The sequence below is a fragment of the Dama dama genome, chromosome 3 (genome assembly GCF_033118175.1).
Source record: "Dama dama isolate Ldn47 chromosome 3, ASM3311817v1, whole genome shotgun sequence".
NCBI classification, from domain to species: Eukaryota; Metazoa; Chordata; class Mammalia; order Artiodactyla; family Cervidae; genus Dama; species Dama dama.
The window spans coordinates 58,516,428-58,533,837 of NC_083683.1; the positions used below are offsets into that span (position 1 = coordinate 58,516,428).

General features: G+C 31.9%; 1 protein-coding gene across 8 annotated transcripts in view; it reads right to left on the minus strand.

Moving 5' to 3' along the window:
• The window catches only part of CNOT2 (CCR4-NOT transcription complex subunit 2), a 120,165-nt gene that overhangs the window by 2,887 nt on the left and 99,868 nt on the right, over positions 1-17,410 (minus strand). For all 8 annotated transcript variants that reach the window (XM_061130012.1, XM_061129984.1, XM_061129976.1 and 5 more), the window contains 10 exons: positions 17,202-17,384; positions 14,879-14,958; positions 12,175-12,300; positions 10,262-10,386; positions 9,183-9,303; positions 8,930-9,086; positions 8,007-8,068; positions 7,868-7,917; positions 5,974-6,074; positions 4,127-4,271 (listed from right to left, as the gene is read on the minus strand). In XM_061130012.1, coding sequence (XP_060985995.1) covers positions 4,127-4,271; positions 5,974-6,074; positions 7,868-7,917; positions 8,007-8,068; positions 8,930-9,086; positions 9,183-9,303; positions 10,262-10,386; positions 12,175-12,300; positions 14,879-14,958; positions 17,202-17,384 — 1,150 coding nt within the window. The remainder of the gene's footprint in view (positions 1-4,126; positions 4,272-5,973; positions 6,075-7,867; positions 7,918-8,006; positions 8,069-8,929; positions 9,087-9,182; positions 9,304-10,261; positions 10,387-12,174; positions 12,301-14,878; positions 14,959-17,201; positions 17,385-17,410) is intronic.

Sequence of the window (17,410 nt, forward strand, 5' to 3'; positions counted from 1 at the left end):
TATCTAAGATATAGAAATTAAAATTTTGTTCCATTGTCCTGTCCTCATCATTGTACACTAGTGAATTACACTGTATTATCAGAATTTAAACTAGAGTAACTTCATCATATTAGAAGATCAGTCTAAACCTAGGGAGTAAATATGATAATTAAAATCTCAAAGACTTTATATATCAGAGATTCAGAAATTAAAGAGATCAAATCTGGTCTCATTTTTAAAATCTTTTCATCTTCTATGTCTTTTTATTTTTCTTAAAAGACATAAAGCTCACACTTTTTCTTTGTTCCCTAACTTTACTGATCATATCTTTTTTACATGTTTATCTTACATGTACACACGTCCCACACACCACACACACACTTTTGTATCATCTGTAGGGGCAAGAAGTGTGTCTGTTTTGTGTATCACTATCTACTGCCCAGAATACTGAGAATACTACTGAGTTGCCAGGCTCCCAGCAGGGGTATAATTAATGGCTAGTGAATAAATGAACATAAATTTTCATTCGTTTTAGGAACAGAACACTTAAAATAAATATTCTAAGATTAGGTATTTGAAGGTCTATGCATATAATTGCTTTAATGGAAAAAAAGAATTGTAGATGACAGTTAAATGGTTTAAAGACTAGAAAGACTTCTAGGTACTAAAAATCACATTTATAGTAGGTTATGATATGCTAAAGGATCCTAAACATTTAAAATCCTACTCAGTGTTGGATCCATAAGGTAAAGTCAGCCTGAAAGAATTCTGACACTTTGAGTCTTTATAGTTTGAGAAAGCGATTTTCACCTAAAAATTTTATGTGGATAAAATTATTTAAAAAATCTTGCTCATTAAGACTATATATACTGTAACAAATTTTTAAATAAATAGGATATTTAATAATTCCAACTTAATTACATGGGAGAGATCACACAGTGTGTCAACAAACAGATTATCTAGAAAAGAATAAGCAAATATGATGTCAAATCTTTTTTGTGTGTGTTCTTTTTTTTGGTTACAGTGTCAAAATTTTTATGAAAATAATTATTGACATATAGGAAATTCTTTATATAAATAATGGGGCTGTATCCTAGAACTCACAGAAAATTTTAGTGGAGAAAGTATACTGCTGATTTAAATAATCTAATCCCTTACCTGAAATTATAGTTCTTCAGTTCTCTGAAAATATTAAGTGATTTGCAGAAGTGAAAGAGAGAAATTAAGTATGACTGAAAACCTGATTACGGTCTCGATCAGGTCAATACTTTTCAATAATACCATGATAACATCAAGCTATTAACTTATAATACTAATTCATACAGAAGGCTTCTTATCAGTTGATGCTATTAAATTCATGTTCTTTACCTGTGAATAATAAACCACAACCACTTTACAGATGGGGACTTTGACTTGGGACATGGCACATCAATGGATTTTCTGTAGTTTGATGAAGTCTGTTAATAAATATACTATGGGATTCTTAATTCCTAATCCAATTTCTAGAAAAACAGTGAAAACATCCTTAAAAAAAAAAAACACCCAGAAGCCTCTGTGAAAAGTTTATTCTGTGAATATAACATAAAAGTTTTAAGTCCATGAATTTTTTAAATAGAATCAAAAGAAGAGAGCTGCATATTAATACTTGATAGAAATCAGTATTTCTGCTTATTTTCATCACTATGAAAATAATTTTGTTGAAGAATATCAGTGCAAGTGGCCAACAAATTACTTTAAGAAAGATTTCTCAAAATAGCTTAATAATGATATTTCTCAAGTTTTATTTTTCAACTTCACGGCTAAAAATTTTAAAGGTAAAAGTTAAGGCAAATGCTCAACTTGCACAGGAGAGATCAGACAAAGCTGGGTAAAATTGTTACTTTACATATACACACACATATAATTTTCTTTAAAATGACATTTACCTGAGGAAATTAGGGGACTTATTAATCTTTAAGTTGTTTCTGACTATTTCCCTTTCTGGAAAACTGATTTTTTTTTTTCATGTAAGTTGATTTCAAACTAAAATTCAACTAAAATTACACATCTACTGATGCAAATATCTATTTCTTTTTGCATATGTTTGGAATAGTTTATGATCTTGAGCAAAAAGCTTCAATGAACAGAACAAACTTCAGTTATTTACCATCAGAATTTTCCCCTCCCACAGATACTCCTCCCACAGAAGCAGGTTCTCTAACTATGGCGCCAAGGACCAGCACTATCATGGGCATCACTTGGGAATTTGCCAGCAAAGCAACTTCTCATGTCCCACCCACAGGCCTACTGGAACCAGAAACAAAGCAGGTTGGCCCAGCAACCTGCCAGATGATAAAACAAGGCCTCCAGATAATTCTGAAGCAAGCTAGAACTGCTGACCTAACAACAATCAGAATTTCTCCATCTTGGATTTATGGTGATAATTTGTAATAATAACACTGATAAAAACAACAACAAACTACCAAAACTACTCTCCTATATCAAATACCTAATGTATGCCAAGCAGTGCACTCAGTGTACATGTGTGCCTGTGTAATCTCAATTAATCTACATGATGATAAGAGGCAAAAATCATTTTGATTTAAAAGATAAGGAGAGAGAGAGAGAAGTCGCTCAGTCATGTCTGACTGCGACCCCATGGACTGTAGCCTACCAGGCTCCTCCGTCCATGGGATTTTTCAGGCAAGATTACTGAAGCGGGTTGCCATTTCCTTCTCCAGGGGATCTTCCCGACCCAGGCATCAAACCCAGGTCTCCCACATTGCAGGCAGACGCTTTACCGTCTGAGCCACCAGGGAAAGGAAGCAGGTTTGGAAAGGAAACTGGTACAAGGTCAAAGTATAAACAGCAGAAACAGGAGTTAAATTCAAATCCTGATACAAGAGTTATGGTTTTCTACTTCACTATATTTATTAAAGAACAGGTAATATACACAATGTCCTGTATACTATTTGTAATTAACTATTTGTATTTAACTAAAAGGATAGGTCATGAATCTACCTTTTAAAGTCAAGAGGTGCATATTAGAATTGTTAAAATAACTCAAGTACAGTGTAGAGTGGTATCTAGACTTGGACTGAGAAGCAATGACATTTATCATTAGAGAAATACCCAAAAATAATAATAATGAGAAAAGGTTTAACCTTTCATATGTGTTGTCGTCATCTTTTTTTTGGGGGGGCGGGGGAGCTCACTTTTTCTGTTTTTTTTTTTCACGTTTTATACGAAGTCTTTTAGTGATGTAAAATTTTGTAATAATTATCTGGTAAGCATCTTATACTATCTTTTAAAAATGTTTTACTCTTCAGTTTAGTAAAGCTGATTTAAAAAAACACTAAAAAAGTATCCAATGAACAGTCAAGAAATAGTTTTTTCTGTTTAAATTTAACAAAACCAACAAAACTAACTCTTTAATTTTTAATCCTTAGATTTGTCGGTGGAAAGAGCATTCAGAGAAATCCTGAAGTTATGAAATCAGACACTGTGAACGATATTTTCTACTAGGTAGAGTAAGTATATACATAAGGAACTAAACACAAATGTGTAATATGCTACAGCACTGATGAAAACTGCATGTGGGACAGTTAGAAAGGTGTTTTTGTGAGGAAAAGTTGCAAACCAAAACAACTTTTCCATTGGCCTCTTCCCCTCAGTTATTTCACATCCTAGTCAAAGGACCAATCATGATTAATGCTTGCAATTTTCTTTCTTTATATTTACTTGCAAATAAAAACTCAACCATATTTCCTGCAATGAGTGCAAGTGTTTAAAAAGTCTACGTCTATTTATATACTGGTTTTAGGAAAAAAATCTCACATTTGCTTAAAATAATAATAATATAAGAATACATGACCGGGATTGCAAGAGGGTATCTTTATTTTACAACTGAGCAGACACAAAAATATTTCAAATGTCACCAAGGCTTGTGAAAAATTACAAAATTTCTTACCAAGTTCAATCATTTTCCTAAACTACTTCCAGATACTCTCAGAGAATTTAAAACAAGCCAAGGAGGTGGAGACAATGGACTCAGCAAATATCTGGCACATTATTAGAATGGATGTACATATAAACAGATAAAAGAGGACACTTCTTATTAAAATTTAGATTTATACATTTACACATTTGCACACGGAAAAAAATATACCTTAGCTACTTTCCTCCAGTTAAGACAGTCAAAGAAGTAATATGTTCCCCTCTCATATGTATTGGTTTTCATTGTTGGCTCCATGCCTGGTGCCCTGGTAATCCATACTCGTTCTTCTTTGTGGTATCTCCAATCACGGTTAAAACTTCAATTTTTAAGAGAAAAAGACAATTAATTTTTCCCTTTGGCTCATATCAAACATTTTCTACATCTTGTAAAACAGTTTTCAGAAAATAATCAGTACAATAACTATATGAATATTGATGCTTCTTCACCCTGATTTTTATTGTTATATTAAATACAAATCTAGTAAAATAAATATAGGAAAAGACTTTTAAAATTTATCCCAAAACCATACTCTTTAATTAATACACATATCTTTATTTAACTGAAGAAATTTTTTATGCAAACAAAATGAGATCTTAAAAGCTCTATGAGCAATGTGATAAAAACTTTGGCAGACCAAAAAAAGATCCAGTGTTCCAGAAACTTCACTCCTTTTTTGTTCTTAATATTCAATAAAAATTGAGATATCTATTAAAACAAAAATCTCAACTATTTGTGTTATTTTGTAAGAAACTAAATGCAAAGCCTATTTGAATTAATTACTTAAATTCACATAAAATTTGTAACTAATTTCAAATTTAAAAATATTTAGAAAATTCTTAATAAGTCTATTATTTTTATTTTTTATTCAGATCTCATTGATCCTAAATTCTCAATAGCCCAAAGGATATCCATTAATATTCACATGAGAATCAATGACAGTTTACACCACCTGTAAACCAGGGAAGTAACATCCAAAGGAGGTAAATGTACCACAAAAAATGTCTCTGGTAGAACAAACCTCCATGCAAACAAATTCCTTCCTATCAATACAATGAGGAGTTATTTTAGACATATATTTTATATATGTTTATATATTTTTAGACATAAATAAGATATGAGACAGAACTGCCAGTGATGGATGAATGAATGACTGATGAATTTATTTACGTATGGAGTAAATCAAAAGGAAGAAGTAACAAATGCTATCTTACAAAAAATGAGGGAAAACATGGAAAAAACCAAATTCTCAATTGAGAAATTAAAAAGAATTTATTACCAACACAGTGAATTTTACATTTTAAAAGTATCTGATCCAATGCCATTTGTAGAAATGTTAATAATATAAAATACTTAACTCTATAAAAAGGTCTCCCAATCATTACATCATAAAGTTTTTGGTAACAATTCACTTTATAGTAAACACGATTAATAGTCTATTGCTAACAAAATGTTACCAACTGGACATAAAAAAATGACACAAAATTTTTATTCTTAGAGCATCAGGTAAAAACAGAAATGCTCAGAAAAACAATCTATTCAATGGACCAATTTCTTAATACTAGTTTATTTAAGTTGGCCAATAGGCTTCTGGTAATAACTATGGAGTTCATTTTATCAACACTTCAAAATACACAAGAAATATGCACAGTGCCTTGCCCCTATAATGCTCAATATATATAATAAATGATGAAATTCACTGTCAATAGCATTAAGTGGTTCCACAAGGAGAAAGATGACCCACAGTTATGAACCATATCTTATACTTCATTTATTTATAAAAATCAGATTTACCAAATGCACGAATCAAGCTGATCCTGACTTCTTACAAATTTAGGGTTATTTAAGTTTGAAAATGCTTTTTATGTATACAGTTAAAAGCAAAACAACTTAAATTTCTTGATGAATATTTCTGTTCTAAAAACAAAGACAAAAACTACAGCCATTGTCATTTAAAAAAAATCTTAGAATAAACAAGGTCTATCATAATACAAAAGTTTTTAAAAATACTTTGAACATACAGCTCTACTGCAGCTAAAAGTTGTAATACGTCTCCTCCATTCATGTAGTAGAGATAGAAAAGAAGGTCTTCTCCATATCGGCCAAGTTTTATTGCAGCCAGCTGGAAAAGATAAATTATTCTGAAATGTAAAATGAGTTTGAAAATCCTAACATATAACTAATTCCACTAAAGTAAAAATGTAAAGATAAAACAGAAACTCCTCTTTGCAGCAGATAACTGCCATTACATGATTACAGAGGTAAGTTATACAATTTTAAAGGGGAGTTTCATCATTTGAATGACTAAACTCATTGAACAATTCTTTCTGATGTATCTATTTTATGTATTAACAGGAGGAAAAAGCTATATAAAACTTTCTGAGCAAGCTCTAATGCTGTCTTACGCAAGAGTCTGTTAATAATCAATGTGGCAATAATAGTGGAACACTGTGTTCAGAAAAAAAGGACTTACATTCAAGTCTTAGTATCATTACTTACTAATATGACCATATCCAAGTTCTTTAATGTCTCTGACCTTTCAATTATAAAACGTATAAAAATACCAACAAGGATTACTAAAAATGTAACTGAAATTAAGTGATAATGTGAATGCACTTTGTAGAGTGCCTGATACATACAAGCCTTAAATATTAACTGAATTTACATCTGACAGTGATTCACAAAATGGTTATGTACTTTCAGCACAACATAGATAGATAAGTATAAAAATCACAACGGGATACATTCTTTATTTTGTTTAAATGGATGACCAAAAGATGGCTACTCTACATGTCACTCCACAGAGGAGAAACAACTGCCTAACAAACTATCAAACACAAGCTCAACAGTCTCAAATTTTCACATTAAAAGAAATATTTTTTTATCTCTTTATCTACACTTGTATTTAAATGTTTGTTTAGTTATTGTTACACATTCTTTGAATGTCATTTTTCTCTCCTTTCATATTATCCCCATTCAAGCAACAGTCTTCAATGTGACAAATTATCCTAAAGCATTATTTCTTAAATTGTTATGAGAAAAGGTTCTGCAACCCTCAAGTCACTGGAGCCATAAATGAGTGTTATCGTGGAAGTGGCAGCAAATCACATAATCCATAAACAGAAAAAAACTAGCTCTACCTCATACTTCTTGTCTTCCATCTACTCAAGTATTAAAAGACATTGACAAATACATGTTTCTCTTTACTTGCCTATCTGCATCGTCAACATCCATTTGACTACACAACTGCATGGTACAGATGCAGGACACTATTTATATTTATATTATACATATTTATACACATAACACAAATATATAATTTTTAACAAACTATACGTATCCTTTCACATGACCAAAATCTAGTCCCCTAAGGCAGAAGTGTTTTCTTTCTTAGAATAATAATAAAAAGATTAAAGCTGTAAACTCTTAACAGTTATCTATAACTAGAAATTTAGGTAATTAAAAATAGAAAATGAACCAAAAAAAGTCAAAGATAATAGCTTTAAAATATATTTTTTTCATTAAAAACATTGTATCTGTAGTATTCATAAGGAAAAATCTTTCTCATTGATACATACATAAAATGAAAATATCAGGAGGAAATTTATCAAAATTTCCATGTTACTTTGTTCCCATCAACTGTGGTTATGGTTACACCCTGTTATTAACAATTATAAAAAAGATTTTACTGGTCCTAACATTGTTTTTAAAATATTTAAAAAAATATAACCCAGACCTCATCAAAACATAAGATTATAAACAAAAATAGAAATTAAATTGTTACATACAACAAAATGGACATACAAAAACATACCCCTGAGACTACTGCTAATTATTTCAAAAACTATGCTGTCATATAGCACCTAAAAACAGATAAATTCATGCTGACTGAGTAGAATAATAAACTACACTCACCTTATCCCTAATGTGAATGTTCGTTAAGTACTCAGATGGAACATGGAAGTCTGGATAATAAAATGAAAAAAGCCTTATTAACTGATTCTCAGTTACAAATACATTTTTTAAAGGTCTAAACAAAAACAGGTTATCCTACCTATGTCTTGAGGTCGACAAGGTGAAGATGCCCAGGGTGATGCAAATTTGGGGTAGAGATTTCTGAATAAGGGGAAAAAAAACCATTCTGAAGTCCAAAGTAGAAAAAGAGATTTCTAATTTTATTTTAGGAAATCAAGAAAAACAATGATTTAATATATTAAGATGCGCATCCTCAAACTTCCAATTTCTTTTCTTGGTTTTACTATGACTTACACAGCAGGAAACTGAAACAAGGTTAAAAAATATACATCCATATATGCACATTTGTATATATAAATTACTACTTCAAACTCAGAATGCTTTAAGCTCATTAATACTATGTCTTCAAGTAAAATTACTTGCCCATTTTTATAGCCAATAAAAAAGTAATTATTATAAACAAAAGTTCAAATTCAGCAAACATTTACAAAGTATCTATTATTATATACCTGGCACTAGGTGCTTATACATTAGCAAGCATAACAAAGATCATCAACCACATGAAACTTACTTTCTGATTGAGGATGGTGGATTGGGAGGGAGACAGACAAAAACAACTCAGAAAATGGAAAACACGAAGTGGCATGGCGTCACAGACCATCTTACAGACAAACTGAGGTTACCAAAAATGACCAAGTCAAAGGGGTGACTAGAGGTGAGCAGCTGAGGGATCATGAAGGGTAAAATTTCTGGAGGAGAGAAATTCAAGAAGCTGGGATTTCAGGGTTTAGGGAAGACTATATATGTGTATATAGAAACTGCCAAATTTCAAGAGGAATATTACTATAAAGAGTGATCCAGCAACTAACCTAAGAGGGGATGACCCAGAGTCAGCAGATACCAGCAACTATGACTGGCAGAAGATGATACAATTTGAACACATACATTAAAAACTGTAGGGAGGTATTATACACAAATAAAGAAGAAAAGAAAACAACTTACTCGGGGGAGTTCAGATTGAGGCCTAATGTTGTTAAGTCACTTCCTAATGCAAGATGTACCATTCCTGGGTCTGTCTCTGCTGCCCTGATAAATGTTAACAGGCCGATCATTCCAAATTGGTCCGTCACCATCCCTTGGGGAATGTTAGTAACCCGACCTGGATAAGAAAAACATAGTCGTTTCTATCTTTTAGGAAAAAGGAAATAAATAAATAAATTCTATAATATCTTTGATATATTCTACAGAGCCTCACCATCAGGTAACACCTGGATCCCTTTTTTCTGCTGGTTATTATTTTGTGTCGTTGAACTTTTATCTCCAGGGAATTTGGGTCCGTCTGTACTTGAAGTTGTCTTGCCAGATGTGTTCAAATTCTAACATGAAAAAAAAAAATTAAATGTGACATTAAAATCTGTTAAGTGTAAAAATTTCAAGTTCATAAAGTAATACTTTTTTACTCATTTTTTTTATTATATTTAAGTTGGCAGTTTTTCAAGTTCTACATGAAATTTTTTGTCTCCACAACTGTCCCATGGTATACAAATAAACCCTGTATTATACACCTTTGAGTATTTAAAGGACAAGAAATATATGGAAAATATTTTTATTTATCTCAGATCTTCAGTCACAGACCAAAAAATCCATCTCTGTATCTTAGAACTGTTTGTTACAGGATACACTTGAAGTCATATTTCTCAATACCTTCATTTAGAAGACAAACTAAACACAGTATATTACCTAAAATAGCACCAAAAAAACCTCCAAGGTAAATCAGAATATATGAATCTTTACAATTCATATCTATTTTAATTCTTACCCAATAATCTTCTGTATCAATTATTTTAACAATATACACCTTCCATCACACACACACACAAAAAGCACTATTTTCATTGAAATGTGGAAGAAATAAACACAATTGTTAAGTCAGAAACAGGAAGCTGAGTTGGTTGAATCAACACAGGAATAAAAATGTGTATAAAGATTCTTCAAGGAGAAAACTTACTCAAGAAAAACACAGCTCCTTAGAAGGCTATAATATCAAACTTCATGGGATCCAGCTGACAGGGACTACAATAAAAGTCTACATTAACTCTGAGAAGTTCAACAGAAATTTGCAAACCTATATGAAATAGGAGAAAAATAGGCTATCTTCTAAGTTACAAAGGTTTTCCACAGTTTTCAGAAGTTAGATTACTACAGATATTCAAAATAAATAATTTTCTAATAGCATTTAATATGTCCTTAATATAGACTATAAAACTATTAATATAAGAGAAATCTGAAGGGAAAAAACTATGTAACTCACACAGATAATTCTCAGTTACTTACAGATTTACTGTCATCATTACTTGATGTTGGATCTTTATAACTGGAACCAGGTAATGCCGGAAAATCTTCATTGTGTATTGAGAAGTCCTGGGATTGCTCATTTGCTGGTTTTGTTACCATTCCAACTATATAATGAAAATAATCCAGAGAACTGCAATTGGTATTTATGAAATTTTGCTACAAATTATAAAAAGTTAACTTTCCTCATGATAATATACCAAAAGGAATTGTTTTTTATTATGCTATGAAAACACACTTCAAAAAATTAGTATTCTGGATAACAATGAATAACTAAATTCTTATATAATTGATTAATAACTAAAATACACAAAATAATACAAGGGAAATAAGTGGTAATCCCATAATTCTAATCTAATGTCACACATAGATGCTGAAAAAACACAGTCTGATACTGGTAACAATTATTAAAATTTTTTGTTTAAAAGCTTGCTTTTAAATATTTGACTAGTTACTATAAAAATCAGTTAATTGTCAAATAGCAAATGAACAGAATAAAGTTTAAAGAAAATGTCAGTATTCTACTTGAAAGTGACTTACAGAGTGAGCAAATTGCAATCAATTATAAAACAACTCCATATTATTTCAGATTTTCTTGGACTCCATGTAATAGATGTAAAACATGCAAGAACTGGGAAGTAATCCTCCCACTATACTTGGCATTAGTCAGGCCCTTATTGGAGAACAATATCCAGTTTGGGGCTCCACAATTCAAGAACGATATGGAGAAACTAGAGATGGTCCAAGGAGAGCAACGGGAATGATTAAAGGGATGAAAAAATGGACCTATGAGGAAAGGTTAAAAACATTAGAGTCTGAACTGAGAATCAAGTAGCTAGGTACTCAACTTCCAGGGCAGATCATTTTTGCTTTTTTTGGTGGGGAGGAAAGCTAATTAGGAAACATTTGAAAGTGAATAATAAAGTTTTCCCTTCTTCACATATTATTATTTGTATTCATATTCTGAAAGTAACATAAACCCATGTTGGTTGAAAATGAGAAAAACAGTATCTTAGAACTGATGAAACTATCCCTTTAAGTTCAGTGTTTTTGCTATTAGTCTTTATCACATTCTACCAATTATGTGCAAAGGATACAAAAAAATATGGTTACATTGTTGTTACATAATTTCCATGTCTAGTTCATTTAGCCTCTGTTAGCCAAATCTCTCATTTATTAAAGATAGTGAAAAAGGGTACAGTGGTGACCAAGAGTCTACATAAACTATATATACATGACCCATAAGTAGTTCTCAACAGGAGGCGATTTTTTGTTCCCATGAGACATGTGTCAACATCTGTGGTTGTCACAATGGCCGGGGGCACGGTGGGTGGGGGGGGCGGTGCAGAAAGGGTGGGAATAAGGGTGGGGGTGCTACTGGGCATTGAGTAGGCAAAGGGCAAGAATGCTGATAAACATTCTGTAATGCACAGGACAGTCTCTCATTTACAAGAAACTATCTATTCATATGTCAGTAGTGTGGAGGTTGAGAAACTTGGCTTAGCAAAAATCATCAGTGTATGGTTAGTCATTATTAATTACTAGGAATAAGAGCATGTATTCTTTAAAAAAAAAAGTGTGACGAACTGAACAAAGGCAAACCATAGATTATTAAGGTATACTAAGGCAGAAATGCCAGAAGAAAATAACATCTGAATACCAATGAAGACTTCCTTTTGGGGTTTCTATACAAATTAAGCTTTCCCATTTAACTCTGCTATCATGGTATTCTGGGAAGAAAAAGCACTTTGCATTTATCAACTCTGACAAAACTACATTACTCTGATTAGAAAATACATGTGTGTACACACACATGCAAGCAAATATACACATATATGTGTGTGTGTATAACAGAAAATTTTCACTAGCCATCAATAAAAAGCTTAATTAATTACCATAAGGAGCTCTTCCAGCCAAGGGGTTTATTAATGGAGTTGGGTTACCACTTCCTTCCCTTCTGTTTCGGTCTGCTAATGCTGGAAAATCTGAAAGGTCCAATCCTGTCACATTTTCACTTCCATCTAAATAAGAAGAGACAAACTAGTTACTGCTCTACAGACATTTTAAAGAGATTATTACTAACTATAATAAAATTTGAAATGACAGTGTCTTCTTCCTCAACAATGTACAGCACTGTACTTGGTATATGTAAATGTACAATAAATATTTGTGGATTGACTTCGTGTGAAAGAATTTATGAACAACTCAGCAAAGCAGTATGTACCTACTATATAATAAAAATCCCAAATCCTAGAGGCTTAAGATAGATAATAAGGAGTAAGGTTGTACGTTATTTCTCCTGTGAAAGATGGTCCTCAAGTTATACGTTGCTGACTAGTAAGAGGGGAGACTGTTGTGATAAAATTGCTCTTTTCACTATATTCAAAAACAGAGGTTGTATCTGGAATGCTTGGAACTTCATTTATAACACTGGTGTGATAATGATAGTGCCTCCTGCAAATGGTCTGAATCACACTGGAGGCACGAGCAATGGAAACAGAATCCCTAAGGATACTTTTGGCCTATCTGGCCTATTCCATACAGAAATGTGTATACATGTGAGTATGTGAGTGTGTGTGTTTTGCAGTTTAGAGTGTAAGTAGGGTGGAGAACGGAGGATACATGTAGAGATCCCATGTCTGGTGAGTGAAATGTATGAGAATATGACACAAAGCCCAGAAGTTTATATTACCTATTACACAGTAGGCGCTCAATAAATTGAATAAATAAAATATCTGTTCATTTTGAATTTTAAAATATCAGTTCCTTTCCTTTTAAAAACTAAAATTTAATCCAACATTTCTACTTTGCCTATTTTAATCATTACTTTGATCTCTTCTCAATGTGTTAATTATTCTAATACTCTAACAATCTTATATTCTTAATTTTTGAAGAATTTATTTTCTACCTTACTGTTAGTATGCACTATAGTTTTTCTTTGATTTGTCTCATCTAGTGTATTATAACCATTTTCAATTTATTTGCCCCCTCTTTCAGTTTAATTTTCCTCTTAATATTCATAACCAGAAGGATCTCAGAAAGAAACAACTCAAGAACTCTGTTCATAGAAAACAGTTACATTCCAAGTCAGGTGACAATTTAAAATTATGAAGGGTAAAAGATAAAATAATTCAAACCCATTGCTTTTAAAGAAACTGCAGCTTATGAACGCTGAATTCTAAACAGGCATTATATAAAAAGACAACAATACATATCAATAGCTTATATAGTACCTTAAAAAGTAATCTCTCTTGAATTACTTGATTATGAATTCTAACTATAAACTTAGAGTAAGTGTTAACCTTGAATACACTTCTTCAGGTCCTCTAAGATGGAGTTTAAAATTGGCATGTATTATTTAAGAATACCTAAAAATAGTATTAACTCACAAATTTTTATTTTTAGGGTAAGACTTGGAAACAACTTTCCTAGTGTAAAATATACTTACTTAAAAATGACTTAAAAAAATAATTGTAAAATTTACGGAAGTGTATAAACCAGATTTCAGAATACAAGATGGCACTGAGGCACACTGTCACTTCACGGTTCATTTAGGAGGGGAAAAAACCTCACTAACTAAATTATGATATGCATCCTAATTTCAGAGATATTTAAATATGAAAAAAATGTGCATCTGAGAAACAATGGAATATGGTACTTCATATCAGAACACAAAACTTTAAATGCAAAAAACTAAAATTCTGAAGTGTCACTTGGTCAATCCAGGCTGCTACTAAACATACAATAATGTTGAAAAATTAAAAGCCGATAGCCAGAACTATCATTTCAATTGCTAATCTTCTCATGCTTCCACATACACCCCGTTTCGCTGATCATTCTTCCACCTTCCACTTCCTTTACTATATTTCTCTCAACAATCATACTCATTTTTGCTCCTATGACTATAACAACATCCTTCATTTGCTTTCTCAGGAAAGGGTCTGGAGGCAAGGGTGGAAGAAAGTAAAACCTGAAGCAGAACAGTAACAAAGCCTCCTGTTCTGTTCTATGTGAAGCCAGCTGATAAAAGAAACCAATAGACTGCAAAAATTTGTTACTGTCAAAATCAGAATTGGCTTTCTATGTACTTAAATTTTGAATTTTACACTTAAAACTGGATTAAAAATTTATGAGTTAAATGCAAAAATTAGTATTATTAAAACTATTAAGAAAAAACTGTAAGTGCTCCATATAGTTTTAAAGGTTTCTTCAATCTGGGTCTCTATAGCCAGAATGCCACAATGCTCAAGCTAGTTTAGACTATAATGAAAGGACTGAGGATAAGAAAAGCTCTGGAAGCAAAAAGATTCTGAGGCACAAATATAGACTAAGTTAACGTTCATGCTTTCTCCAGGTGTTAAGAAAACAAATCTGAGGTTATAACACTGCTATTACCATGCCAAGTGAAAAAATATATTTAACTATCTTTTAACTACTGACTGAATTAAATCCTATTTCCTGTCAAATTCTCCCCTAAATTAAGTTCTATCATTTAAACACAAAAATTCCTTTAATTATTTTAAGACCAGTATGTTGAACTGCTTTATATTTCAAGATCTATCATATTTTTATAGGGTACTAGCTCCAGAATAAGCTTACCTGTTCCATTAAAAATGTTACTTGATAAGGAGTTATTCATTCCAAATGCCTGATTCCTGTTCATTCCAAATCCAGACATACTGGGTACATAGAAAATAATTTTAGATATACAGTAAGAATACTAACTTTCAGATGAAGAAAAACAAAAGTGTTTACTTTTGATCTCCTCATATAAAACAACATGTCTAAAAACAAACACTAATTTTATTTTTGAGTTGAATATTTTTATTTAAAGGTTCCCTAAAATCCTTCCATGAACAACTGAGAACCAAAACGATCAGTTAAAAAACAAAAAGCAAAGAATTTATATAAGGCTTGAGGAAAACAGATTAAGGGTATCATTCTGTGTACTTGGCGAGTCAACCTACTGAATATACTGAAAGACGTAACTAAATTCAAAAATAGGTGATTTAGTTTAAGACTATTCTTGAATATTTGTTTTTCTTTTACTACTGGTAAAATGTGCTATTATTACTTTTCATAAAAGATCTTCATTCATATAGTCTGTCTTTTCCCAACTAGAATGGACAGAGTTCATGTCAGACATACCTTTGCATCTCTCTGCTCTTAGCATTCAGGAGGATACAAAAGGGACTCAATAAATGTTTAGTTGACCTGAATTAAATGGTGTTTTTCTTTAACTGAATTCAGTGTTCTAAAACACATCATTCTTATCAAGTGTATCTTTTAGTTATTTTTTTAAAAATCTCTCCATAGTTCCCTTAATTCTAAATTAAGGTACTTGGTAAATAGTTACCAAAGCCTCCCTTTTCTGCACAAGCCTAAAGATGGGAAAACAAACAAACAAAAAATAAGGCTGAATTTAAAGTGAGGTCAGAGTAATTAAACACGTCAAAAAGAACTGTTAACGCAAGTTCTACAATGAAAGAATGCATTTTTAACATCAAATAGTCTGAAAAAAGACAGTTGTATTAGTGTTATGAGTAAGGTTAAATTGAAGATGACAGGGTTTTTTTTTTTTTTGCCTAGATTTGGAAAACTAACTATAGCCAAAGCCAAACAGTATTTTCATAAAATAATGCAGCTGGTGAAACAATACTCTAGAGAAGATCAGAAAAGTCAACAGAAAGTTTTGTTTAATAGTGCATTAGAACTGCTGACGATAGAGGTACCCTCAAACATTGAATAAGCAGTAAGAGATGAAAACATTCCATAGTACATACATCTTATCAACAGTACTAAGCAGGGCTTTAGAGACCCACACTTCATTGACAATTTATAAGAATATTTACAAGCAAAGTATTTACAACTAGAATGTGAAAAAACATGGGAAAGCAAAAATTTAAATATACATTCAATGACATACTACAAGAATGCAGAAAGATGTGTTAAAGTCCAAGTAGTATTACATGATTAGGAAACTGTCAAGGAGATGAGTCTTGAGAACCCCTTTACAGAAATAACTTTGGTAAAAATTAAAAGAGCAGTCAAAATTATAAAAGAAATGCTCATATAAGTCTTAAAGTAAGAACTGGAGGTTACGGGATGAACATTAAGTTGGAAACGTGCTAATAACCTATTTTTGTTCAGAATTTACAAGTACTAAATAAGAGAAAGTAAATTAAACGGGTACCATGATAGCACCTACACCCTTTACCCACTATGCTGCCCATTAAAAAAAAGATCAAACTAAAATACCACTTTCACAATAAAGAAAGCCCTGTATTACAGACATAACTCTCATATAAATTATCTGAACAGCTTTAAAGTCCTAACAAAATATGTAACGTTTTCATATTGTTAACTATTATTTGCATAGCAGTATAACAGTGCAAAAAAAGGAGTGAAAGGCACAAACTCTTCTTTTTGTTTTAAATCCCAGGACATGACACTATTTCAAATACTACAGATGTAGTCTTCAAAAGGTCTTTGGTCAGTATGTCTCCAAAGAACAAAACAGAAATTCGGTTGAAAAGGAACTTAACCAAAGGATAAATGAAGCAAGGCAATAATAATCATATTTCCAGTGCTATTCATAAATATGGAGCTCTTACCACACAGGCGACCAGCCTCATTTAATAGAAGAAGGACTTTTCAACAAAAATTTTTCTGGTTGGCAAACTAACAACAATCCTTTTCTAACAACAGCAAGAAAAAGCAAACTGATTCTCAAAAGAGTATGTCTTTAAGTTTGGGAGTCAATTGCTATGTGTAACAAAAAGAGAAGCTTTGGACAAAATATATGATGAAACACACTTATGAAACAGAAGCCAAGACTCAAGAACAGAACGTTGAATATGAAAAGGCAAATTTGAAAATACCCAGAAAGAACAATTATACACAGTATCAATAAATATCTTACCTGTTCACAGTAAAAGGTTGTCGAGAAGGCTGCTGCTTTGGCATACATATTATGCTTGGCGAGCTTCTGCTGGGGCTACCTAACCCTGAACTGCTCATGCTATTTGTCCTGCTAGGAATTCCAATGCCCTGACCAACCTGGGAGTGGTTCATCATATTCCTAGGGTTCATAGGCAAAATGCCCCTGAAAAAGAAGTCCAGTACACTAAA